The sequence below is a fragment of the Carassius gibelio genome, chromosome A19 (assembly GCF_023724105.1).
Source record: "Carassius gibelio isolate Cgi1373 ecotype wild population from Czech Republic chromosome A19, carGib1.2-hapl.c, whole genome shotgun sequence".
Taxonomy (NCBI): Eukaryota; Metazoa; Chordata; class Actinopteri; order Cypriniformes; family Cyprinidae; genus Carassius; species Carassius gibelio.
Genome location: NC_068389.1, coordinates 22244215 through 22271204, shown reverse-complemented (window position 1 = coordinate 22271204; position 26990 = coordinate 22244215). Strand labels below are relative to the sequence as shown.

The window sequence follows — 26990 nt, the reverse complement described above, 5'->3', positions numbered from 1 at the left end:
TGTTTTTTAGTTTTTGATCATTTCAGGTTTTTTCTTCTTCCTTTTAGCAATATTACAATTCCCAATGAAACATATTAATCAGAAACGACACTACATTGATTTTAAGTATTTTACAAAAGAATCTGTTTCAAATAAATGCACTTTCTAAATTTTCTATTCATTAAAGAATCTTGAAAACCAATTCCCACTGAAACATTATGCAGAATAATAAAAGACTTGGTTTAAATTTCAAAATTCATAGTAATGGTTCCTTGTGCACCATTCCTGCAAATTTGAATATTGGTTTGATTATTTTCCTCAGAAAAGCTTTGAATAGTTGCACTACACACCGAGCAGTCAATAACTACACCATCCATGTGGATGAATCATGACAGTTTGAACAAAAAACTCATCACTGCATAATTGTAGCCCAAACATTTTATTGAGAGAGACAGAGAGAGAGACACTAGGTTGGAGGGTGTTTCCCGTCAGTTCTTCAGACCTCTATGAGTGTTTGGTTGTATTTCTTCATCTCTTGCTTGAAATAATCAGGCTGCTGTCACTGAGGCCGGTCCGTCTCCTTCCTCTCTCTCTCTCATTCCCTCTCTCCAAGGAAGCATCCAGAAAACATCTTAATGCTGCTTCCTTCTGAAGGAGCACCCTGGAAAAATGATAAAAAAAGAGAGGTCATTATGAGAAACAACAGCTGAGCTCATTGACCACAGAAGCATGAATAACTCCACACAGTGCCCTCAAACAACTAGAAAGATTGTTTTTGTACTTCACACACAAAGGTGAAGAGTTTCTGTGCCTCCAGTGGCAATACAAATTATTACAAACAGATTTCTAAAACACTACTGCCATTAATTGGACAACGAAAATCCCAAATTAACTCCATTCATTGGTTGAGCCAAATCTCAAATAAATAAGTCTAATAAACCTCTGATCAACAAAATAATAGAACTAAAAGTGTCTTATAGTTGTCAATGCATATTGAGCTGGGATAAAAGACATTTGAACATAGATGACTACACACTTCACCTTTAAATAGGCCAAAGCAATTATTTGCTTTCAGCAACTGAACATTGCTTCTCGCACAAAACCACACAAATTTCATCAGAATTCAACCAAATAAAAAACTGGGAGGCTTGTGACTGTCCCATTAACTGCCAAGTAAATAATGTCAAGATCTAGAAAAGTATGAAAGACATCGCCAGAATAGTCCACCTGCCATCAATGGTTCAAACGTAACGTTATACTTTTTGTATGCGATGAAAACAAAAATAACGACTTTATTTAACAATTTGTCTCCTCTTTGTCTTTCCACGTCAGTGTCACATAATTTTGGAGAACATCAGTTGAACGCAACCATTGCATGCTCTTACTGTGTCAGCCACAACACAAGGATGTTTTCTGTGTGTGTTTAGGCTTTGATTTGAACAAAAACAGCGCATCTGTGCAGCACGGCCGACATAGAAGAGCATACCATGCTTGCGTTCAGCAGATGTTCTCCAAAATGGTGCTAAGCTGATGTGGAGAGACATCGAGGAGATGACTTGTTGAATAAAGTGGTGATTTTGTATTTTCTTCGCATACAATACGTTTTTTTTATTCTTTTTTTTATTCTTGTTGCTACATAACGTTACGGATGAAACATTGATGGCAGATGGACTATCCTGACGATGTCTTTCATACTTTTCTAGATCTTGACATTGTTATTTACTTGGCAGTCAATGGGACAGTCACAAGCCTCCCGGTTTTCATCCAAAATAATCTTCATTTGTGTTCTGAAGATGAATGAAGCTTTTACTGGTTTGATACAGTTTGAGGACTGAATGTGTCATTTTGGGGTGGAGTAACCCTTTAAAGGTTTGGAAGAAATAAGAGACTACAATAAACTGCAGACCTATGGCAACAATGAATATAATATGAATATTCAGAAACAATATCCCGCACAACTGAATTACTGCAGTAATCACAGACAAAATCAACTTTATAAAGAATGACTAAAATCAGCATCTAAACTCACAATAATGACTGCAAACGGTGTCAAGCTCAATGAGAAATTATTTAAAACTGTCATTAATTGAAATCAGAGCAAAATAATGTTTGCACCAGTCAGGCTCTGCTAACTTAAAGCACTGAGTATATAGTTTATTTCAACAGCATTCACAATATAGTGCCAGTGTTAACCTACGTGGCATCATCACAGACCTTCCAGCATCAAAAGTACGACTCTGTGTATGCCAAGTCACTCATTTCCATTCAAATGACTTCACTAAATGACAGTAATTCACAGTATCCACAGTAAAACTACACCTCGAATCAGTCAACAAATAACACTGAGAACTCAAAGTCTGCATTTACAATGGTCAACTTGGATTATGCATAATTCCTTACATCCACAGCACATTTTTCAGGCATATGATCTGCTAAATCAAGCCTCTTGATAGAATTATACAACATCTACAGTAAATAATAAAAAAACATTTATTCAAAGTGTATTTTGAATAATATTCTTACTACCTTATTACTAATAAAAACTATTATACTATAATAATAATAAATTTGTATTCAAATTATTTACAGAACAATAGAAAAATTAAAGTGTTATACTTGAAGCTACAGTATCAAAAATGTAAGATTTAGGGCATAGTATGAAAAAAGTTTATTTTAAATGCATTTCACACGGCTCACAGGTGTAAGTGCAGAAAATATGGAAATTCATATAAATACTGAAAAAAATTTTGGGTTTAAATGCAGATCTAGTACAGTTAATGTCACTGTTGCTCCTGAACATGTCTGAGTTTGAGCAGAAGCACTAACAAACCTTCGGTGAGCCGAGCTTTGCCTCCGGTGGGCTGACACAGCACAGTCGAGCAACCGACACAAAGCACGACTGTCTGCGCGTGACTGAACACCGTCGTGATCTTATAACATCCTGAAAGACAAGAGACACACACGATTACAAACATTCACACGGACCTGTCCAATAACCCAGAATCTTGCGACGGACACTCACCGGGACACTTGACATCCATGAAATAAGAATTGGGACACTGCACGAGCCGCTTCTTCTTGTGCGTCCTCTTCTCCTCCTCAGGCGTCGGATGCAGCAAGTCTTTTGCGAGCTATTCACACAAATGATTTTACATGAGAAAACTGCTATTAAACACCATCTGACCAGCAACTTCTCACAAACCCTGCATTCAAATATGGTGTGCTGCCTGGATTTTGTGCATTACAGTAGCATATGATGTTCAAAAATATCATTTGGTAGACAGTTAACTGGGTTTTGAGAGAGCCTTGCAGAAGCCTCGAGTCTTGATCAGTTTCAGTTCATTCTGGCAACTCCAGAGAGCTGCATGCAATCATTTACAGCAATAAAGCAATTAGTAACTTACCTCAAATGTATGTTTTAAAATATTTAAGCGGGTTTAAAATTACAAATTGATTGATATCAGACTATTTACACATAACGACTCTTAAACGTGCGTCACATTACAGTTAAACGTGCGTGTTTTGTTCTATGTGCGCCGCCATCTTCATACAGCGCGCTATAAAACCATTCGAGACTTCACGCTGGTATTTAAGTTCATCTTCTAGTTCATGTGACAATTCTTATGTTATGGTCAGCTGTATGGATATGTTTGTTAACGCGATATGATATCTAGGTCTTAATGTCATGTAATTGCGGTATGCCGGCATGTTTTTGCTCTCTGGTACTCACTGGCATGTTGGCGAAGATTTAGCCGCTGCCAGAAAGGAAGTTTCAGGCGGAAACAGACGCATATCATCATCACACGAGCGCGGACGTGAGCGGAAGTGCAACATCAGAGGTAGATCGGCGGACATGTTAGGAGAGGCAGGTGAGGTCAGTAACAGTCATCCAAAACTGGGGGGAAATAGTTTCATCTTAGAAAAAAATACTTATTTTGGACTATTTTCACATACATAAATACATCTGTCTGAAAATAAAAAAGCGAGGAGAACAATATTTTGTTTTTCCCCGTTAGCAATCCCCAGTCATTCATTCATTTACTTACTTTCTTACTCATTATTTTTTTCTGATTTTGACTTTTGATCATCGTTGTTATAATGGGTTTTATTATTATTATTATTATTATGATTATTATTATTATTATTATTATGTAATTTATTTATTTATTTTTGGAAAACTTATTTTCTTGTTGCTGTTGTTTTTTATCTCTCCCCTTATGTTATTCTGATAGTTATAGGTTACTGTTAAAAATAGATAAAAAAAATAAACATTAAAAGGTACAGAAACATGCTGGTTTAAAATGCTTCCTAACAGCATCTATTTTAAAATGATCTTTATTTTGATATCAATTCCTACTAAAATTGACTGTAAATAAAACCTGTTAAATGTCACCCCGTCCCGTATACGGGACGCCTACGTTGACTATACTATATTACAATCAAATCTAATCTAATCTTGACAAACTATATATCGTTGGAAAGGTCTAAGACTCCCAAATATATATTTTACCAATATGTTTTGTTAAAAATTATGTAGGAAAAGTAATAGATTAATTTATGACAAGAGTGTACCCTCAGAAATCTACATTACAAAAGGAGTTTTGCCCTTTGTTTAAAAAAAAGACTTCCTCGTTGCCTTTTTCTCTATCACATTTTAGAAATCATCAGAAGTTATATATCAAAACATAAAATCTCAAAATTCATCCTTTAAAACCCATTTTAAAATCAGACATTGCATTACCAAGTAAATGGCACATCAAAATCATGTTACAAAATCTTTTCAGTCATGAATTATAAAAATTTTGGTTTGTATCATGCACATTCAAGTCTATCTTCAAAAATATGAGTGACAGTTAACAGGTTAAAAACAAAAATATACAAAAAAGTACCATAAGGTTTTTTTTTGTTTTTTTTTTGGACAATAGGCTACCAAGGTGATCTTTCAAGTACCTTTAAATCAGGATTATTATTAAGTAAAACTAAAACCATTGAAATAAATACTTAAAATTAAATAAACATTAACTGAAATAAAACACACACACACACACACACACACATATATATATATATATATATATATATATATATATATATATATATATATAATATCTTAGACTTATTTTATTTCAGCGTCTTCAGTTTAAACTAAAGTAAACTAAGATAAATAAATAAACTAAACCTTAAGAAAAACTATTTAGTCATTCTTTAAAAAAAAAAACACTAAAATAATAAACAAAACCACATAACCTTTCTAAAACTTTATCTAAAATTAAAATGAAAACAAAATATAGAAATCAAATCTAATTCAAAATATTAATAAAAACTACAAGAGTATATCAATGATACTAAAAAAATCCCTACTTTATAACTTCTAACCTTGTGACTGAATATAGCATTTATTCAGTACTATTGACATTGTATAGATCTGTTGGTGTTTTTAATTTTAGATTCTACATTTGTTATTATAGCAAGCATTGAATTATTAAGTGTTTCTGTTAATCTTACCTTACAGCACAATTAATTTATTTATGCACTTAAAGGTGCTGTAGGGAACTTTTGTAAAAAAATATTTTTTACATATTTATTAAACCTGTCATTATGTCCTGACAGTAGAATATGAGACAGACAAATCAAGCTCCTCTGGCTCCTCCCAGTGGTCCTATTGCCATTTGCAGAAACTCCATCGCTCCCGGTAAAAAATAACCAATCAGAGCTGCGGTCCGTAACTTTGTTTGTGTTCAAAATGTAGAAAAATGTATATAATAAGCGAGTACACCATGAATCCATTTTCCAAACCGTGTTTTTGGCTTATCCTGAATCAATAGGGTGCACCTATAATAAGTGTTTATATTCAGACTATTTTAGATTGCTTCAGGGGTACCGCGGCGGAGTAACCCAGTACCTTTGTGATTCTTCATAGACATAAACAGAGAGAAGTAGTTCCGGCTACGATGTTCTTCCGCAAGACGCAAGCAGTTCTGTTTATTAACCGCTAGAGCGTCAAAAGTTCCCTACCGCAGCTTTAACTGTTTAATGAGAGGAACAGTAATGAATTCTGAGATTGTAATACGCAGCAGCTGAAGTCTGTCTTATGTATATTAATATCCATGGAGTGAGCAGAACCCAGGAGGTGGAATCAAGACGGCTCACTTCCTGCTAATCATGAGAGACAAGTGTCTGCAGATGTGCCCACCCAGAGACTTCAGGCAGCTCCTGATCAGCATTCCACAACAGACAGTTTATCAATACTGGATGACGTGCAAGTTGCCTAGAATAGGTTTGCTGAGAGGATCCTGTTTGCTACAAGCCCAGGGTTTACAAAATGTAAAAGAGGATGCTCAGCACGACACATTGGGTGTGTTAAAAATGGCCCATTATTCCGGTCTGATTATTTCTAACACATATTATTGAATTTATTCAAAACAACCTGGGTTAAATGGGCCAGATGTGTTTCATCAAATAAATGCATTGTGGTCAAGTTATTAATTGACCTGCTTTAGCAGTACAGCCAAGTTATTATCTGATAGAGCCTAATGAAATCTCATCTCATGTGACAATGTTTTCCTGTAGCTATACTTGTAATAAATTAGGTCTTAGGTCTAGTAACTCACTAGTTCAGTTGAGTATATGCCCAATGTATGAATGAGTGAATAAATGATCAGACTTTTGATGAAGTGAACAAATGCAATTATTAACATAACAAAATCTTTATTATTTTTAGTTCAAAATAAAAGCCAAAAATGCAGAAACTGTAAATCGTGATGTGTCAAGTAAAACCGCACAAGGCACCTGTCAGACGTCGCAAAGCGTGGTTAGTTGAGTGTTGTGCAAACACATCTTGTGCTATAATACTTCAAAATAGCAGGTAGTGCAGAGCTACTGATTTGTTCTCTGTATATTTTTAGCCCCTTTGACAAGAACATGTCTCCTGTGAGTTTAAATGCATTGCAAGAAGTGTAAATGGGATGCAAAAAGAAGACATTACAGTGTGGTATACACTTCAAATGGTTTAGGGTTTAATTTGAAACAACTTTCTTTCAAAAAATGCTTGTGCATTTAAAAAAGAAACAGCAAGTAACTCATTGAATCAAATTCTGAAGCACAAAGATTGAAATGTATTCCAATAAACTTAGTTTTATTTACAACTTCAAAACCTTTTCTATTTTCTTTGTCAAACATTTGGCCGTAACTGCATATGACTGCATTTTGGTGATTTCTGGCATAACGCTGACCTCATTTCATGTTTGAAATGATGTAATGATATCATGTGACAAATGTACTAAGGTCATCTGACAACTGTTCATCATTGCATAATACAAAATACACATTTGTTATGGCCAGGCGAGATCAGATATCAGTTATTTATCTGCTCCTCCTGATAGGTGGAGGTGGAAATGGCTCCGTACGGATCCACAACTGTTTGAGCGCAACGCACTACAGTAACAAACAAGAAGAGGCAGAGAAGAAAGAGAAAAAAGAGGGCAAAACCCAAATCCACATCGATCTCCAGCCATGATGATACTGGAGGCGCTGGCTGGTCCATCTGAGATGTGCGTTGCTCCAGAGATTGCTTGTGTTGAGAGTCAATGAAAAACCCACCAGATCTTTTAGTTATAGTCTGTGCCAATGACAGATCGTTCTCTTACCAGGAAATCGAGAGGTTATCCATCCGACCTGTGTTAGTGTTTCCTTGAAATGGAGTTGGTGGAACTGGGACAGAGTACAACGGCAACCCCTCTGGCAAACGTGTTTGTTTCTTTGACATGAGATCTTCAGTGTGGCCTTGTGAATTGGATCCCAGAATCGAGAATGGTTGCTTACGGTGTATGAAGCCACATCACCCTGATTGAAAATTAACATCGTTATTAAACTGAAAAAGTGACATCATACAGGCATTGTGACTAAATGTTTGCTGCCTACATTCGATGTCAAATTTTGACTTAGGCATGATGAATTATGAAATGTAAGTAAACTTGACTGGCTGTTTTCGTTAATGTAACCGCACCGATTAATAAGGTGGCATAACTGATATGGAACCTCAAAACAAATTTGGGGTTAACTCAAGCAACACTTCATAAAATAGCTACAAATAGCTCATGAAACATCTTGCTAAGCCAACAATGTGGATCAAGTGACATAATTTGGCTAATAAATCACTTTTATATCAGACAAACCAATGTTTATTGGTTAATTTAAGGTAATTGAATGAAATATGTGAACATTTCTCACACTTACTGAAGAGAATCATCTTGGATTATTTTACTGTGTTCATCACAGTACATAATGGAAAACCCTATGGCACCTAACTGTTCAATTAAAGCTGAATTAAATGTAGATGTTTCCTAAGGAGGCAGCTCAATAGATTTTGGAGCAACCATTGATTCATTTGTCCTCTAAATATCTTTAATTTCCATCTTGTGGACTTCCTCTCCTCTCTTTTACCTCTCATAGACCTCTAGCTACATCTTGTAGACCTCTACATGATACACATCTCTGCTCTTTCTCTGACAATCTTTCAGCCAAACATCTCTGTTCCTCGAGTTCACTTGGTCCACCTCCATCAAACAGAGCGTTTGCATATTTGCGGCCTCTTGCTGGCACCCAAGCCGTTATGAATAGTTTAAGAGGAGTTGAATGACGTTGTGTGGAGACCGGTTGTACCCTTTAACGACGGCTGTGGTCCAGTCACTAGTGCTCTGTAACTCAAGCAGGCCTCCGACCAAAAAGGTAAAGACTCCCACACGTCACACCAAGGGAAAGATGAAGGAAGAACAAAGAGGAACGTGATGGAGGACAGGAAGGAGAGAGGAAAAGAACAAAAACACAATCTGCAACTGCAATTAAGTTCGCCACCAGGAGCAGATTAAGGGGAAATTGAGTCAATGCAGGGAGGCGATAGCTTTAATTTGATTGGCTGGCAGGCCAGACAACAGATAGAAGAAGAAAAAGAGCAAGGTGATGTAGGAAAGATCTCATCCTCTCCAGTTAGTTTCTACACTCGCATTCAGGAGAATGAAAACGCTAAAGCAAGGAAGCAGGACGATATAATAGTGGAGTAGAGAGATGAGTGATTTCCAAAAGCTCTTATAAATAATGAACAATCCTAGAGAGATTTCATTAGGGTAACTGAATAAAGCTTGATCAATGCACAACTATTCTGGACCCCCCTGGAGGTAGATATGATTTCAGGTAGACTTGATAATTTGTTTTTGTTTTTTTATTAAATAAATAAATAGCATGCACTGTTACTGTTCAGGAATAACATATTAAGTGACATATTAAAACATGTAATTATTTATCATTATTTGTTCATAATATTAATATTAAATTAAACAGAATATACATGTATGTGTGTGTGTTTGTATAACTTTAAAATTAAAGACTAAAGGCAGGATATCAGATGGTTATTGTAATATTTTTAGTTACACAAATGTATTATTGACAAGAGGATTTTTCTTATGTTATGGAGAAATTGAAATACTACTTCTATTGCTTAAAGTGCAGTTATAAAAATAACAAAACATACATACACACACACACACACACAGATATATATATATATATATATAAATGTATTATGTATTAGCTCACGTAGTTTAGTTCTCATCAACTCATCTTAAAGATTACCAAAAATGTGACTGAAAATTATTATAATCTCTAGTTTTTTATGCTCACCCAGGCCATGATTATTTGATCCTTCAGAATCATGCTGATTTGATGCTCAAGAAACACATTATCATAAATGCTGAAAGTTATTATTGCTTATATATAAATATTATTCTCTAATATACTTACATAACAAATGTATACAATAAAATATAAAGGAAGTTATATCTAGATCACTTACATGGAGGCTGTCGCAAAGATAAGGCATGTTTATAACAATATGCGTTTTAATTAATTTGGCATCAATCACTCACCTGCTTCACATGCACATCCCCTTGTCCTCAATGAGAATTATTTGGACCTTACAGACCTTATTTAGATAGATTAGAAACTAGAACATGATTAATCAGAGATATGGAGGAAGAAAGCTGGATCTCTGCTGCCAGACATAGACAAGTGAACTCCAAGCATGTGACCTTCATGTGTGGCGGTAGAAAAGTGACACGGCCACAGTACCACAGAGGACCAATTACAGTCAGTGTGTGATCACACTAATTGCTGATCTGGGATCAGATTTCAGCCCATAACCCTACATTTAGGCTAAGAGTCATAGCATGGTCGGTAACTGAGCTCAAATATTAAAGTGGCAGCTAACTGTAATGTGCTCCAAGGTTCATTACACAGGCGAGAGTCAGGTAGCCACAACAGTGGAGAGTTTGGGTCATGACAAATCCCCCCACAAAATATCTTTAAATAGCAGAGAGGAACAAATCTCAAGGTCTCATTAGACCCAAGGTCAAATTAGAACATGGTGCTCAATAGTAAATAATTGTAAGAAACTCTTTTTACTTTGTAAATTCTTTTGATTTCGAAATATATATAACAACATAAAAATATCTCTTAAATCTCTAAATATTAAGCATTTCAGTAAATTGTTTTTAATACACACCAAGTCTTTCTTTCTCACTTAAAACTGTGATTCTGAACAGACAGAAAGATTGAACAAGATCGAAAATAATTTTTGGAATATAAATGTTTCAAATATCTATAAAAAAAAAAAACAAGCAGACAAAGAACATGGTCATCCACAAAAATCTTTATCTTTCATCACTGAATAATGATGATACAAGATACAACATAAAACAGGCAATTTGGACATGGATCAAATTGTTTATGTTTGTGCGGTGGACCCACGGTCGACGGGACGCGGTGAGGGGGAAGAACTGGTCTTGGCACCAGGCCGCGAGGAGAGAAGATGGTGAATGGATGTAAACAGAGAAGGTGAGAGAGACAGGAAGATAGTTCAGCTTAAAATCTAAAGGCCATGAGGTGAGGAGCACAAGGACAACAAGCACACATAGAAACGACACAAATACACATTTACAAATAAGGCACTTGTGACAACATTTGGAAACTTAAAATAACTCCGTTAAGTCAATCCAGATGTCCCGTTCCACTTGCAAAATGCATTACACGCTGAGCACCTGTATTGACACTGACTCATATATGAACAAAACAAATACTGGACCAAAATCTGTAAACCTGTCGCTGAAATTATAATAAGAGATCATGATGTAAGATGATATAGCTGACCTTACTGTTGAATATGACACTTAAAGGGTCAGCTGACTCAAAAATGAACATGCCGTCATCATTTATTCACCCTCATGTCATTGCAAACCTGTAATGACTTTCTTCTGCAAACATGAGATAGGTTTTTTCCATGCAATTAAAGTCAGTGGGGTCTAATGTTGTTTGCAAAATATCTTCTTTTGTTGTCCACAGAAGAAAAGGCGGACAGGTTTTGGAGCAACATGAGAGTGAGTGAATGAGACTATGTTTATTTTTGGGTCAACTGTCCCTTTAAGGTTTAAAATGATCTCATGTAAAGCAGCAGCTCCTGGGCAAACAGTACATACTGGATCAAATCCAGAAGGTGTTTTTTTCTTCTTTTTTTTTTTTTTTTAAGTATGCAATCCATTTCTCATAAATAGCACAAATGCAAGCCAGAGTTTCAATTATGTCAAACAGTTTGCGAACAACACAATCATTATAATGCATTTTACATTAGACGGAGAGTTAAAAGTGCATCCAGCACTCAATACTGATAATTACTGTAATTATTTATCATTTCAATGGAAGAGGAAAACATCAACTACAGATTCTCCTGCCAAGTACTTTTTTTGTTTTGTTTTGTTTTTTGCTTTTTACGAAGTCATTTTTCACATACTGCATAAATGATCCGTTATCAGGTTTGCTGAAAGTATCTGGACCTTAAATAAAAATAATCTTAAATTAAAAAAAATGAAAAAAAAAATATATATATATAAAAAATTTAAAATAAATGAGTAACGAGTATATTTTTAGAATGCTTTTTTTACAGAAATGCCAACCAAAACAAAAATATGGTATGAGATTGTCACACACATTTGTTGCTTCGTTACAAACTCAACAGACAAATGTTAAATGTAAAAAGCAGCACAGTGATTCAGTGCCTATGGAACGGGATATCGTGGCAATACAAATTTGAGTTTTTGCGTCTCTAGATGGTGGTAGTGTTGCAAGACTGGGTCAGTAACATCTGTTAGTGCAACTGGATTGAGGAAAGATCAGCGAGGAAGACCCTCGGCAGTGTAAACACACCTCTGATGAAGGTCATGTGTGTTTTCTCAGTAAAGCAGGTGTGTGAAGGTCACTTGGTGAGACTTATTATATATAGTGAACACAAAAACTAAACAATTCCAGTCAGTCTCCAGCAACTTTCTGGGAAATCTGACAGTTGACCAGACAAAACATGCAAAATCTTATTACTGACAAGTAAAGGGAGGATAATAGTGTGCGTGTGTGATGCCCAAAATATAAAAAGAAAAAGAAATGTATGACCGGCAGTATAACTTTGTACTACTAAGGCACTAAACAAGTAATAAATTGGAGGAAATATTTCCAGTAAAGCAAGTGAACGCTGGATTCACTAACTTTAGACAGACCCTGAACAAACATAAGGGTTTCTTTTAATGATATGGTACTGCTAATAGTGTTTTAAATCATTTTCAAGAGGAAAGATGTTATATCATTCCTCCTTATCAAAGTATGTCCGTTTCAAAAAAATTATTAACATATGTATCTAAATGTATTGTGTGTGTGTGTGTTTGCTCTGGGCCTTTTCAATCCATCAAACGCCCCTGGCATGAGTTTGTTGGTCTGGTCCGTGTGTACAGGAAGTGGAGTGTTGTACCTCCCTCTCGTCGCTGCTCGTATCACTCATTCTTGCGGTGATGGTTGTTGTTTAGAGGAGAGTGGCCGTTCTGCACTGGTCCATTTTTCATAGGCGCTTTCCTGCCCTCCTGCTCTCTCTCGTCTTCCTCAGAGTCCGTTTCTTCTCGGTCACTCCTCTCGTCCTCCACGATATTCTGTGACATGACAAATGAAGGGTGATGAAGCTTTTAAAATCCCTGCAATTCAGATTTTTTATGCAATAATTTCTGCCTGACCACTGAAAAGGGCAGGTCACACAAAAATAAAGGTCCTCTCATCGTTTACTCGTTCTCATGTAGTTCCAAACCAACAAGACTTTATTTCTTGCGGAACCCAAAAGGAGAAATTTTGAAGAATGTCCACGTTTTCGTAGAGGCCCATTTTTATCTTCTGGGTTTGAAACCAGCAGTCACTGTTACAGAGCTATAGTGCGTGTAATGCCAAAACATAATATCAAATGTAGTGCAGTCTGTGTTGGTTGACTTACATTGCCTGGCAAGAATTTGACGGCCATACGCAGGATGAGTATGGCCCAGAAGATGTGCAGACACTGCAGCACAAACAGCAGCCCGTTAAAGAAGTAATACCCAAAGAACGGAGGATAAACGGTCACTGGATACACCCAGGTACAGTGCAAAATCCTGAGAGACACAGAAAAGAGAGAAAGCACGAATTTTACATCTGACATTTAAGAAACAGGCACATGGAGGTCATTTTCACAATGATTTAAAGAATTGTTAAAGAGTGACATTTCAACCGAACTCTGAGACCGGCACGGATTACTATTTACAGAGCCTTCATTTGATATTACAGAAGCAACTCATTTGATATCTCTTGACGAATATAGAAAGCGGGTCAAGAGAAATGCATGATTTATAGGTTTAATAATAAACCTTGGGAGCAAAATCGAAAAGTTCCCAACTCACCAAAATGGAAAGATGACAAGTCTGGTGATCATGAAGACGACAGCAAATATGATGAATATGTAGTTGCATGCTTTTCTCCAGCCGGCATAGTTAAACATTTTGGCAGACTGTTGGGACAGACAGAGATGGGACACCTGTCTTTGAGTATTGCACAAAAGCACCACTAGAAGGCAGCGTTACACACCTACATTAATAACCCTGACTACTATACACGCTAAAGATGTATTGAATTAATTGTGCCATTAATAAGAGCGATATTATACGAAGCTCAGTAAGAGCAACGAACAAGATTTTTTTTTTTTTTTTTTTAAATACGAAATGACATTTGGCTCATTTGTGAAATCATGCAATGGACAGGACTGCGCGTTCTTGTAAAATCTGGATATCACAAAAGCCAAATATGTATATAATATGTATATAAAGTAGCATTCTATTCAACAAACTGATGTGTGGCTTGCGATTGAAAAACATTTTCTACTTGTACTGCAGTGTAACAAAGTCAAAGCTCCAGGGACACAGTCTGAACGCTAATGTTCCTCAGATGTGTCATTACCTCCAGCAGATAGTCGGAGGCGTCGTGCACCAGCATAATGAGGGTTCCTGCTCTGATGTAGTTCACGCACCAGGAGAAACTAATCAGCAGGATGGTGGCTACGTGGTGCACTATTTGTTCTTTAAAGTCCTGAAGGAAAGAGAACAATTATTATCTTACCAACAAAATAATGCTATGGTTTTTGACTTTTGTCATTGTACTGCCATGGTCTATTAGAAGTACCATGTATGTATACACCATAAATACATTGCTTCTTCAGTAATACGGTACACTATTATTAAAGAAGTCTTATTAAAGAAGTCTCTTGTGCTCACAAAGACAGCATTTATTGGATTAGAAATACAGTAAAAAGTCAATGGGAAACAATATTACAATAGCAATTTTCTAATATGTTAAAATGTAATATAATCCTGTGATTGCAAAGCTGACTTCTCAGCACCATTACTCCAGTTTTCTGAGTCACGTGATCCTTCAGAAATCATTTTAATATGCTGATCTGCTGCTCGAGAAACATTTCTTATCATCAATGTTGAAAACAATAGTACAGGTGCTTATAATGCAGAAACTTGATAAAACCAGTAGTGTATTGTACTGTACAGAACTTAAGTATGTTGTGGAAGTATCTGTACTTTACTTGAGTTTTTAGATTTCTTATATTTTACAAATATAAGATACATTTCCCAAAGCATATTCATTATTTACTACAAAATAGTCAGAAGAACACGGACTGCAGGAAAGTAGGTTTGACAAATCAGGTGTTTGCATGTTTGACTCCTAAAAACACATTTGCTCATAAACAAACAAGTGTGTGCACAACCGCTGTCACTCAAGACAAGGCTGCTTGTGTGATACAGCATTGTCTGTGATAATCTGGTAAGTGTTGTTGATTTGACCCGATCTGACATCAAGTTAGTTATAATCACCAAATCACACACAGAGTGCATGCACATTGATTTATTAGTCTGTTAAAATGTGTATATTGTTCTTCATGTATACTGTAAATTTTTCATATCTTGTTCCTTTGTACTGCCATGGCACAGACTCTTGTACTCAAGAATTTCACCATCATTACACTTGCGTACACAATGTGTGACAAAGAGATTTAGATTTAGATAAAGAGATTTATTAATAGGCTTCTCAAAATTCCAGGCACTCTAAATTGTAGACAACAAAAAAAAATGCTTCTGTATGTCTTTATATTTATATAAAAGTTAACAATCTATATCACAAAAATAATATTTTTGTTGTTGTTGTTGCAGATATCAGCAGGAACATTTAATAATCATTTTATACAAGTTAAGTAAAGCAATAAGTGTCTTACGTTTTAGACATATTGCTTGTTTTTGCTCAATTGAGCTATTTTTCAGGATTCTTGGATGAATAGAAAGTTCAAAAGAACGGCATTTCTTTGAATTAGAAATACAGTGGGTCTAAAAAAAGAATAACTCCCTTAAAATAAAATTGTACATTTTAAAATAAAATCACATTTTGTTGCATTGCAGCATGAACTCTGTGGAATGACTCGAACACTTCAGTCCACAAACCAAGGAGGTGAACGTTTTTCACATTCAGTGATTCTGATTTTTATTTTATTTAATTTGTTGGTTTTATATTTTCCACTTGGATGTTAATACAGCCCGTCATTATTTCAGGCTGCAAAAAAAAGTGATTATTTTGGGGGTACTGTACTTACTAACACTAGAAATGTCTTTATAGCTTTTAATCAGTTTAAGGCTTCCTTACTGAATAAGTGAAAATAAATCAATCTGACTGATGCCAAACATTTGGACGGTAGAGTGTACAACAAAGTAACAGATGATATATCTCCAAATCATTGCATTTCTTCACAAACAAACAAACGAAAATTCAAACAAGCTTCTAAACAGTATTACATTGTTAGATTATGCTTATTTTGGCGAGCTACAACAGTATGTTAGAAAGAATAGCTTTTGCACATACTCCGGTCTTTTCCAGAAATTTGTATTACACATGCTCAGGTGGGGAATATTAGTATGATATTGCCAAAACTTCAGAGTCAAAGTTCAGGAGTCGCACCATAGACTAGGTGACTGATTAATCGACACATCACTTAAAATATGTGATCTATTGAAATGCAGTGTGGGACAATATCGCCAGGTGACTTTTGATCGGCTGCATTTTATTATGTCAGGCAGGTGATTTTATTTATTCATGTTGAATAAAGCTCTATTCAAATGCACAAATCATATTTAAATAGGTTTTGTTTAATTCTCTTCGTCTGTTCCCTCAGACTTTAGAAAGAACGAAGATTGATGCATCATCCTCATTTAGCTCAGTTATGAAGTATTATTTGCCTGGATGGCTAGAAGTTCGATGAACAGCAGTAAACATGAGACGCGCTTCATGAACAGATTTGAAAGTCAACCTGACCCTGACATGAGAGATCATATTGTCCTGAACCTTTGCCAAGCTGGCCTGAAAAGTGTCTAAAACTTTCCAACAAGAGTTTTTTTTTTCCAGCAAGGCTTATAATAAACCATTGGGCAAGTGATGTAAAACTGCTGATATGCCTAATCCTGCTCTACTTTAACGGTTCACTAATGCTTTGTGTGCTGGATACAGACTATAAAAAAACTCCAAATTAATGTTATTAACAAAGGGTTCTGTGAGATAAGAGATTTTCCGCAGATGTGCAAGTAAAATATTAACTATCCTCAACACAGCAGATAACATTCCACATCTAAACTGGATTTCTTGGAAGTCCCTGTACACCTCTGTGACACCGATACTAAAAAACGAATGAATAGTGGGTATTTCTGTGAAAAAGATTGATCTTTTAGGTTTAGGTAGGGTTGTACGTTTATTGCGTTTGGCTCACTCACTTTTCGCTTGATGTCTGATGCAACGCTGAAGAGGAGCGACATGTAAAAGCCTAGTTCAATCATGTAGTACCAGTACTGAGAAGGCAGCAGCTCCTGGGAAATACAGAAATTCATCAAATAGGTCAATAGATGACGTTTCAGTGTCACTAACAACAGAACAGAGACGTGGTTAAGCTACCGTAGCTTTTACAACTGACAAACATTTCTACAGACGATATATTCTGCTGTACATGACCTGAAGCTCTAAGATGAGGTAATCTGGCATCAGTTTGCATACAGTATTTCTCTGGAGAAATTCAAATTTTTACACTCCTCCTTGTTAAAACATATTAACATAAGCTTATCAATATAAACGTTCAGTGAAAGATCATTGTAAATTTTTTACAAGGTTGTTCAGACACATTTTTATAGCCACAGTCAATAGAAGAATGAAGGAAGTGAACGCACCAGCATTGGAAACCCCGTCCACATCTCCTTCATTTCGTAGAACCAAGGTTTCTGAAGAGCACAAACAATATGAAGAGCATATGAGCCAAGACAAAAGAACTCTCGCATTTCATCTCAACAAAAGCACTGCACAAGTATGAAATTACACGGGTTATTAATATGAGGAGTAGTGCTCCACTAATATGGGTATTTGAACATTTTGGATAGCTGATATAAATGGCAGATAAAGGTGGAGGGTGGATTAATGCCATACCAGCTTCATTGGATATTTTCATGGTGAATAAGCTGAAATTGTATTAAAGAGGAATTAAAAAAAAACCATAAGGTTTTTAAAATTTACTTCAGATAAAAACTGGATTAGTCCTATTTAGAGAATGCTAACAAAATAAGTAGGTTTGTCCAATTTTGCATCTATAGCGAATGTACATATGTGATAAATAAACATTTAATTTTAGCAAACAAGGTGTACACAATATTGATCAAATTAAATTGAATTCTGAATTAAATTACATTTATTCAGAGTGCAATCAAATAAATATATATATAGCTCGTCAATTCCAAAAACTGCTACATACATACATACATACATTATATATATATATATATATATATATATATATATATATATATATATATATATATATATATATATATATATATATATATATATATATATATATATATTCGACCAAGAGGAAGCGGTTTCATTATGACCAAACATCAGCTGATTAATGTGGCCAATATTATCGGAAATAAATATATATTATAAAACAAAGTAGGTTTTAGTTCATGCTAATAAACTCAATATATAATCACCGATATACATGCGACTGAAGAGAAAAAGGGAAGCATTTGAAATACTCACGTCAATAAGTGCAGCAAGGCCAGCAATGAAAGCAAGAAGGTAAAAGGTAAATCTCCAACTGTAAGAAAACGCATATACATTTCAGCAAATAATATCCAGAAGCAAAAACATTAATCCGCAACATAATATATAAAGCCAAGCATCTCATCTCACATTACTAGACTTATTTTTTTATTAAGTTACTACACACAGTGACAAACTGTACAACACTGATACAAACTCTATCATTACAAGCCCACATCATGACCAACAGCCCTACAAATGTATTTAAAGCATCTACAACCTACAGTTGTGACTGACAGCTGGAGATGGCATGATAAACTCATTTAAAGGATGTTTCAGGCTCAATACAAGTTAAGTTCTATTGACAAGCATTTGTGGCATAATGTACATTACCCACAGACAATTAAAGATGCGGTTACAGTCGTGCACTTACAAGTAAACTGGGTCATGCACTTTTGAAATATGAATCTTGTATTTATGTTAAAGCACCTACATGAATACCATTTGAACTTTACATTTGTCTAAATTGTAATTTGTGTAGGTGAATGATTTTTAGTATGAATAAAAAGCTTTACATGATCATGATAAGATAAAGATATGCACAATAAAACTTTGCACAGACAAGGTTAGTAATCAATATCACTTTAGGTTTATGTTGACAAGAATAAGATCAAGAACTTTACTTCAAAAACAGTGTGGATTGTAACGTTTGTAACAAAACAAAAACAATTCTAAATTTGATGAAACTTTCCTCTGCCTCAGGCCATCCAAGATGTAGAGGAGTTTGTTTCTTCATCAGAACAGATTTGGAGAGATCAACATTCCATCACTCGTTCACCAATGGATCCTCGGCAGTGAATGGGTGCCGTCAGAATGGGAGTCCAAACATTACAATAATCCATGGCTCCAGTCTATCAGTCAACATCTTGTGTTTGTAATAAACAACCCATCAAGACTTACTGAACTTCTTGCTAAAAATAAAAGGCCTTTATTCAAACTAGTGCTTTCTCCACATCAAGCACTTAAACTAAAACAGTCCAAAAGAAGTGGATTTTGATACGAGAGGACAACAAAGGATGGACTCTTCCACTGGAGAAAGCGTTTTTATGGATTATGGACTGTATTTTGGCATGAAAGCGACATTTTAAGAGTTAAAACGTCTTAATGGATTTGTTTCATACAAACAGCTCTTCAGCTCTTCTAATCACAAGACATTAATTGGTGGACTGGAGCCATTTGGAATACTTGTGGATCATTGTGATGTTTTTATCAGCTGTTTGGCACCCATTCACTGCACAGGATCCACTGGTAAGCAGTCATGTAAATTTCTGCAAATCTGTTGATGAAGAAACAAACTCAAAAAAACAAATCTCAGATGGCCTAAGGGTGAGTACATGTTTCATCATCACTTCAATTTTCCTTATTGGGTGATTTTTTTATTTAAAAAGTTAATCAACATTACCCGAAATGCTTTGAATGAACCTTAACTTTGTATTGAACCCTGTCCATTGCTTTAATTACATGTATTGAACTTGGTTTTGAAGCACTAGACAAATAAATGTTGAAATGTCAAAGACGAGATATTAAAAGACCAACCCAGTTAGTAAACTAAACAGTGAATTTATTTGACACATGGGTACATTATTCTAATTCTGTGTTTATTAATACCACATACCGTTTCTTCTGTGTGCAGTAGACTTCCTACCTAATAAAAAATTGATGTTTTTTTTCTGTTTTACAGTGAATTGTGTGTATCCTTGCATGTTGTACCACTCAAGACTCAAGCTCTCTTGTGATGCATTGTTACTTAATCATTTTATAATGTTTATGACACTGAGAAAGCTTATTAAAATATGCAGCATGGTCGAACTTATGGCTATTTACGAAAGGTTGGAAATGGGGATCAAACAGCCTGAGGGTATTGTTCTGTACCTGGCCTCTTTGAACTTCTTCAGCTTGTTTGGTCGCTCTTGATTCCTTCGTCGCCTAAACCATCTGTGGATCTGTGTCTCTGAGTACCCGGTCTTTTTACCTAAACTCTCGATTTCACTCTGTAGAGTAACACAGAATATGAAGAGATTTATAGCGTTTGAGTTACATATGTCACTCACAATAGCATTGAAACAATTCAGCATTAAAAATATGTTTATATACACAAGATAGCAAAAACTGACTTGCTGCATACATCGTGAATTGTTAATCAAGCCAGCTTATAAATGAGGAAACAAAAAGTAGAAATAAATAGGGTTTTACTGTACTGGGGAGTGTGGCAGTGTAGAATATGCAGAATTGTACCTGTTGGGGATTTTTATTTGAGATTCTGAAGAACGACTCCAGCGTGGGGTTGTGCTCCACTCTCACTCGGACTTTCTCCTTTACACCCAAAGCTGAGGCCATTCGAATGGCCACGGTCCTAAATTTGAAAAACACCATTAAACTTTCAACACTTCAGTTGGAAAAACTGACAACACTGCATCAATGTTCACCATTTTTAAAACACTGATCATTCGAAGCTCGTGCTCCTAAGTTTTTGAAATGCTAGAGCGCTCACAAATGTAAAATCTAATTACTGGATAGTACTTTCTACGCTTTTAACAAATTCAAATACAAATGGCCACTAAACATAACACTGACACATTTTAAACAGCTTTCTCACTAGATGAACAGCACGTGTTCACATGTGCACTTTTGATAAAAATACGACCTCATAATCCACTAATGAGCTAATATGCTCAGTAGGTTTGACACTGACCTTTCAAAGATCTGTCGTATAATGAGGAAGGCGAGGGCGATGGGCAGGGTCACCCAGAGGTCAGATGTCTTGCTGTAAGTGACACCGTCACGATCCTCCAGGTCGGCCCAACCCAGGCCTCCTGGAAACCACAGCCTCTCGTTCCAGAACCACTCGCTCAGCCTGGACAACATCCTGATGCAGAGGACGACACGTAAGACATAATCAGACATTTCAAAGACTACTAAAGAAGATTTCATGAGGCTGTTGCAAGTGTGAGATGCTTTTTTTTTATTGTTTTCTATGATTTTTAACAACAACTAAGTGTTTTTTTTTATTATTATATAAGAATCTTTGAAAAATCTAAAGCAATAGAGGAATTCACGTGTATATGTATGTATGTGTGCTTTATTTTAACATTTTAACTTAAAAAAAAAAAAAATCTGTTCTCACCTGAAACTTTTAAATGGTAGAGTACATTAAATGGGGCAATGGTGTTAAGATTTGAGAAAAAAAAATTATGTTATAACGTATATAATGTCCATTTATTATATGGAAATGATATGCAAAATACTATATTTTTAGCTACGGCTGAACAGATTATCCCTTTCTATGTTTTCAAAAAATTCTAATTCTTGTAATAGGTTCGGTTCATGGGAATAAATGAGACATTAAAGGGATTAATTCTTTTTATATCAATACTTTAGTACTATACTGCATACAGGGAAGGGTTTCTGCAGGATTTTTAAGCTTCTTTAAAACCTGCACAAATAAAAATGAAAACCATATGAGCAGGGTAGGGCAATGTCTATAGTAACACATTCAACTGTGACTGTAAAAAGCATGATTTACAGTTCAGATGCATGATTTCACAAAAACAGTTTCATAAAATGATACACAACATTTTAGACTTTAAATCTTTTTTTATCAAATGGATGAGTAAAACAAAAGTATCAATTACATTAATGTAAACAATAATCAATAAATTATTAATTAAATGACATGGATACAGTTTATATTTTTATAGTGCATTATCTTCTTATCGATCCACCAGTTTTCATATTTACAGCTCTGTGTGTTTACAGGGTAAAACATGGGTCAAAAACATTTTCACATTGGTCTGAACAAAAACAACCCCAATTCTATACTACTTCCAGAAATACCAGAGGCTGCAGCTTCAGGACCGCATTTTCACTAGGACCCTATATTTTGTGACCGCGCCATCTAGACAATTCTATTCCAACAGAGGAGACTTGATTCAAACATTAAACAAATAGATGCAAAGACTAGATCCATGGAAACCATTCATTTTTTTTTTTCCATCTTATTTTCAATGCAAGAGCTGGCCTGAACTTGAGCTCTTCATTTAGCTGTGCAAAACATTTCACTGTGCTGCTGTGTGTGTGCGCTTGTATTCAATTCATTTTACATTTATTAAATGTACTAATAAACACACCAATTTGTACTGCATACATACAATTTTTTTTATATAAAAATTAAACTAAAAGATTCTAGAAATGCGGTATTAAAATAGGCTGCACTACTCAAATCAGGCTTATTGAAAAAGCACATTATTCTCTTCCAGCAGGAGGCGCTTTCAGAACGGCAGAAATACAGCAGTTTCCTCGATAAGGGCAGTAAACAAAGCAAAAAACACCGGACTTTGAAACGCACAGTGCTCATAATCAATTAAATCATAGCCTTTAATTGTTTAATTGTCAATATTAATCCATATTGCAATTCTGGTCTTTCCGTCCCAAAATTTAAGACCTCATGAAATCATAAGACTTCCTTTGTACAATTTAAGATGTTTTATGGCCTTAAATTTTACAACTTAATTTAAGACATTTTGTGGGAACCCTGCATGAATGCTTGGAGGGCGTTATAATTAAGTTTGAAACACTCCCAATGACGCCTTAAAATGCTGTCTATGCAAGCATCTTACGAATGCTTAAATGACAGTATTTACACTACAGTGTCAATAAACCCTTACAAAACGGTCAAGTGACACATTAAGAGATTCAAAGCCGCCATTCCTTTAGTAAACACTCATGTAATCTGCCCTCGATATTGAAAGTCTGCATTACTCAGAAACTAAACGAGCTCAAGATCACTAATAAGCTACCATTTTAAAGCAAACTTGAAAAGCTCTCCTGCAGAGGTACAGAAACACATCCCTGGTACAGATTGGTGGGCCATTCACACGGGTCCAAGAAAACTTTTGAATGAAAGCCCCTCCTTATCGGCGTCCTGTCAGTGACACGGTTTGAGCGGATGGGCCACCAGCTGTACTAAAGCCTGCTCTGTCTCAATGGAGTCATTCTGAGAGGTCTGCATGACTTCACGGCTGCTGTCATTGGCTGGCAGAGGCTGAACGGCTGTACTGTCACCTGTGGTAATGAGTACTGCTTGGAGCCGACCGGGCCAGAGAATGAGACGGATTCCCTTCCTGTCCGTGCCATTCTGTGTGAATGAAGAGCTAAAAGCACAATGATAATACCAACTGTCAGAATGTTACCCGAGCACGGCCTGGATATATCAGCAATGTCAAACAGCGAATAAAGTTTGATAAAAGACTAGACTCATGTGATGATATAAAAGAGGTGCCAAGTCAAGTAATATAGGAAGTTGACTAAGTACAGAATCATAGTTGACTAAATAAAGCTAGTTTTAAAAAGTGCCCGTTGAATCATTATTATCCTTTGAAGTAATCAGTCAAATGATGATCCAAGACACCATTTATTTTAATCTCCATGACTACTAACAAACATTTTCACAAATTTTGGTGAGTCTGAAACAGCAAAACGTCTCTCAAAGGACTTAGTTGCCAAGCATTAAATAAGACAAATGGACTTTGAACACGGAAACTAAAGACAGTCTGGCAACGTCAGCTTTTGTTTGCAGTCAGACACGGCTTTGAAGAATTGTTTGGTTAGCAAATACACAAACTATAAATGCAGCTGGGAAGCTGTAGTTGTGTTTTGTTCATGAATGGATCAGTGATTCATATTTGATATAAATTGGAGGAAGAAAGAAATCAACGTTGCTGTCATTTTTGGGAAAACACAATGGGATGCTTAAAGTTGCAATGAATATAAAGTAGTAACAAATCGTTTCTTCCTTTGAGTGTAATGGATTATCAGAAAAACAATGTAGGACGGAGAACTGGTTCTATGAATTATTTGATGATGATGTTCAGATGTAGGCGTTGCACTCAAAAGGTCAGAGGCAGGATTTAATTGGACAAAATGATTGGTAAAGACCTGCATATGGCAACAGAGACAAGCCTGTCATTTTCACCAGAACATTCAGTTATGACATGTTGATTTGTCAATTTCCATACTAAACAGAATCCAAAAGCAGCATATCAAATGAGTTTAATTTATGCAGTAAAGTTGTGATAAAATGGAAGTAGCAACTGATTCCCATCATCTTTTTTTCCATATTGTGACGTACATCCAGGTGTAACAAATTACAAAAATTGGTTCAATGCATGGGCTGTTGATTGGATTTTGAGATGAAGCAGAGGAATTTGAGCTTGCAGGAGCAGAGTTTAAATAGACCAAACGAACTGTACACTAAAACTTTCATTACATGCATTTAGAAAACAGTTAGTGTGAATTTTCATTTCATGCTGACGTTAAGACAACATATTTCAATGATCGATTCAATTACTATTTCATAAAAACTGCATGCACATTTGACGTTCAAGTGTCCAAATATGCCTATTTCCATACTATAACTACAGTATACAAAAAGTAGTATATCAAATGAGTATTACGGCTTTTTATGCATTATTACAAAATATCCAGATGACCTAAGCGAATTCATGAATAAATATTTTAGTGAACACAACCAAAGATTGTAAATAAAAAATAAAAGAGATGTGCTGCTTATCATAACGTCGTGACGTCATACCGTCGCAGACTCCACTTCAAAGCCCACGAGTGTAACATGAGAGAGACTTAGGTCTCTGCAGAGCAAAAGTGGGCGTTTATCACCATGTGGGTGGTTTAAAACTGCTGGGTGTTTCTAAATCATGCAATCTAAATGATCCCCCTTACTCAACCCCACCCCTAAAACTAACGTCACTATTACATCAACCAATCAGGTATCATGGTGTAAAAACACCTTGATCTTGTAACTCCCATTACTTTCTTGCAGAGACCTATACTTGACATGAGACGACAATCACAAGTTAATACATTGTGTGTTTCGTATGTAAATCAAACATACATCCGCAGATTACGTGGTTTTACAAACAAGTACGAGCATGAACGGTTAGACTTTCCCAATAACGGTTAATATTAAAACCTGTTTGTGAACAGCCGACGTCCTTCAGCCTAAAAAAAAACATTACAAAATATTCGTGCCAAACAAGATTCGCTACAGACGCGCTCTTAAAAACCAATCCTCAATTTTGCATTGACTCACTAAGCATTATCCGAGCAGCTTTCAAACACGGAACCTGCCCCTGAAAACAAAGTAAAAAAAGAAAAGGAAAACACTGAAGGTTTCAGGCAACGTGAGCAGCACTGGATACATGTTACGACGCACATTTGTTCGAAGGCGTGTTGTAATCACAAGTATGCATACTCAACATCACGCGCTACAAAATTCAGTGTGTACTTCCATTTCGCCGTGCTCGGATGTAGGCCGTACACATCAAACAACTGACTTCAAGAGGCTACCGTGCTAAAACCAAACCGTAACATTAAAATCCGTTATATATATATATAGATGAGAATACATTTACGGAAATAGTAGCACATCGACAAAGAGTGACGCAGGTATGCGCACAGCTGCGCATAACGGTAACGTTACTTACTTTTAGCAGTAGTGCGAAACACAAGGGTGTGAGCCGATGAGATGGATTTAGCAAAGGTGCATGGAAGTGGGTGTAATCTCGCAGTTATTCAGGGCAATCAGTACAGTTTTGTTCGTTCTTCATAATCCAGTCTGTTTGCATAGTTCTCAAATCCTCGTAATATCTAACTGTTATATAAAAACGCCAGGGGAAGTTTGGCGTTAAAGCAGACGTTCGAACTCTTCCACTTTTTGGTGTTTCCCCCGCTTCGTTCACTGTTGTATTTAGTCGTATACTTGTCAGTCAACCGACAAATAATGTTTACAGCTCAAATTATCGATTTTTTAACACTTAACGCCTCTCATGTCCGAGTTGAAAGGGTCCAGCCGTACTTCTGCCGGGTGCCGTGGAGAGACGAATCCAGTCAAGCGAATGAAAGACTAGAGAAAAGGAGGGCCGAAAAAACGAGGAGTGCCATACTAAATCCAAAGGGCGGGGCAGATGCTCTTTAATGTGACCAATAACTGCACGTGAGTTATGACGTGTTGAGGATGACGAAATATTTGAGAATGTAAAGGACCCCTGTAAAACGATAGGAGTGATCACTCATCCTTCCCCACTGAACAATTGAAGGTACATACACGAAGCATGGAATATAGAGTAGTAGTTTAGTCTTATTTAAAACGATATATTTGTTAACCACCAACCAAAACAGAACCCACTGGCTGAAGTGTACACAGACTATATATATATATATATATATATATATATATATATATATATATATATAATTAAATGGAAAAAACTGTTAATAAACGTATTACATTTTAATCATACTTAAGGGGATAGTTCACCCAAAAATGAAAATTTGATGTTTATCTGCTTACCCCCAGGGCATCCAAGATGTAGGTGACATAGTTTCTTCAGTAGAACACACATGGAGATTTTTAACTCAAA

General features: G+C 35.9%; 2 protein-coding genes across 2 annotated transcripts; both read right to left on the bottom strand.

The window, feature by feature from the left end:
- Nucleotides 1-402: 402 nt before the first annotated feature.
- LOC127935333 (40S ribosomal protein S27) lies at nt 403-3843 on the bottom strand. Its single transcript, XM_052533118.1, has 4 exons — nt 3710-3843; nt 3002-3110; nt 2810-2920; nt 403-640 (listed from the first exon to the last, which is right to left on the bottom strand). Exons 1-4 carry the CDS (start codon nt 3713-3715, stop codon nt 612-614), a joined length of 255 nt encoding a protein of 84 aa, XP_052389078.1. The 5' UTR covers nt 3716-3843; the 3' UTR covers nt 403-611.
- A 6820-nt stretch (nt 3844-10663) lies between these two features.
- Nucleotides 10664-26509, bottom strand: LOC127935326 (ceramide synthase 2). Its single transcript, XM_052533108.1, has 11 exons — nt 26055-26509; nt 21248-21421; nt 20791-20908; nt 20428-20546; nt 18493-18550; nt 17628-17678; nt 17181-17273; nt 14320-14448; nt 13767-13873; nt 13328-13481; nt 10664-12995 (listed from the first exon to the last, which is right to left on the bottom strand). The coding sequence occupies exons 2-11, from the start codon at nt 21418-21420 to the stop codon at nt 12843-12845; spliced, it is 1155 nt and encodes a 384-aa protein (XP_052389068.1). The 5' UTR covers nt 21421; nt 26055-26509; the 3' UTR covers nt 10664-12842.
- Nucleotides 26510-26990: the final 481 nt, after the last annotated feature.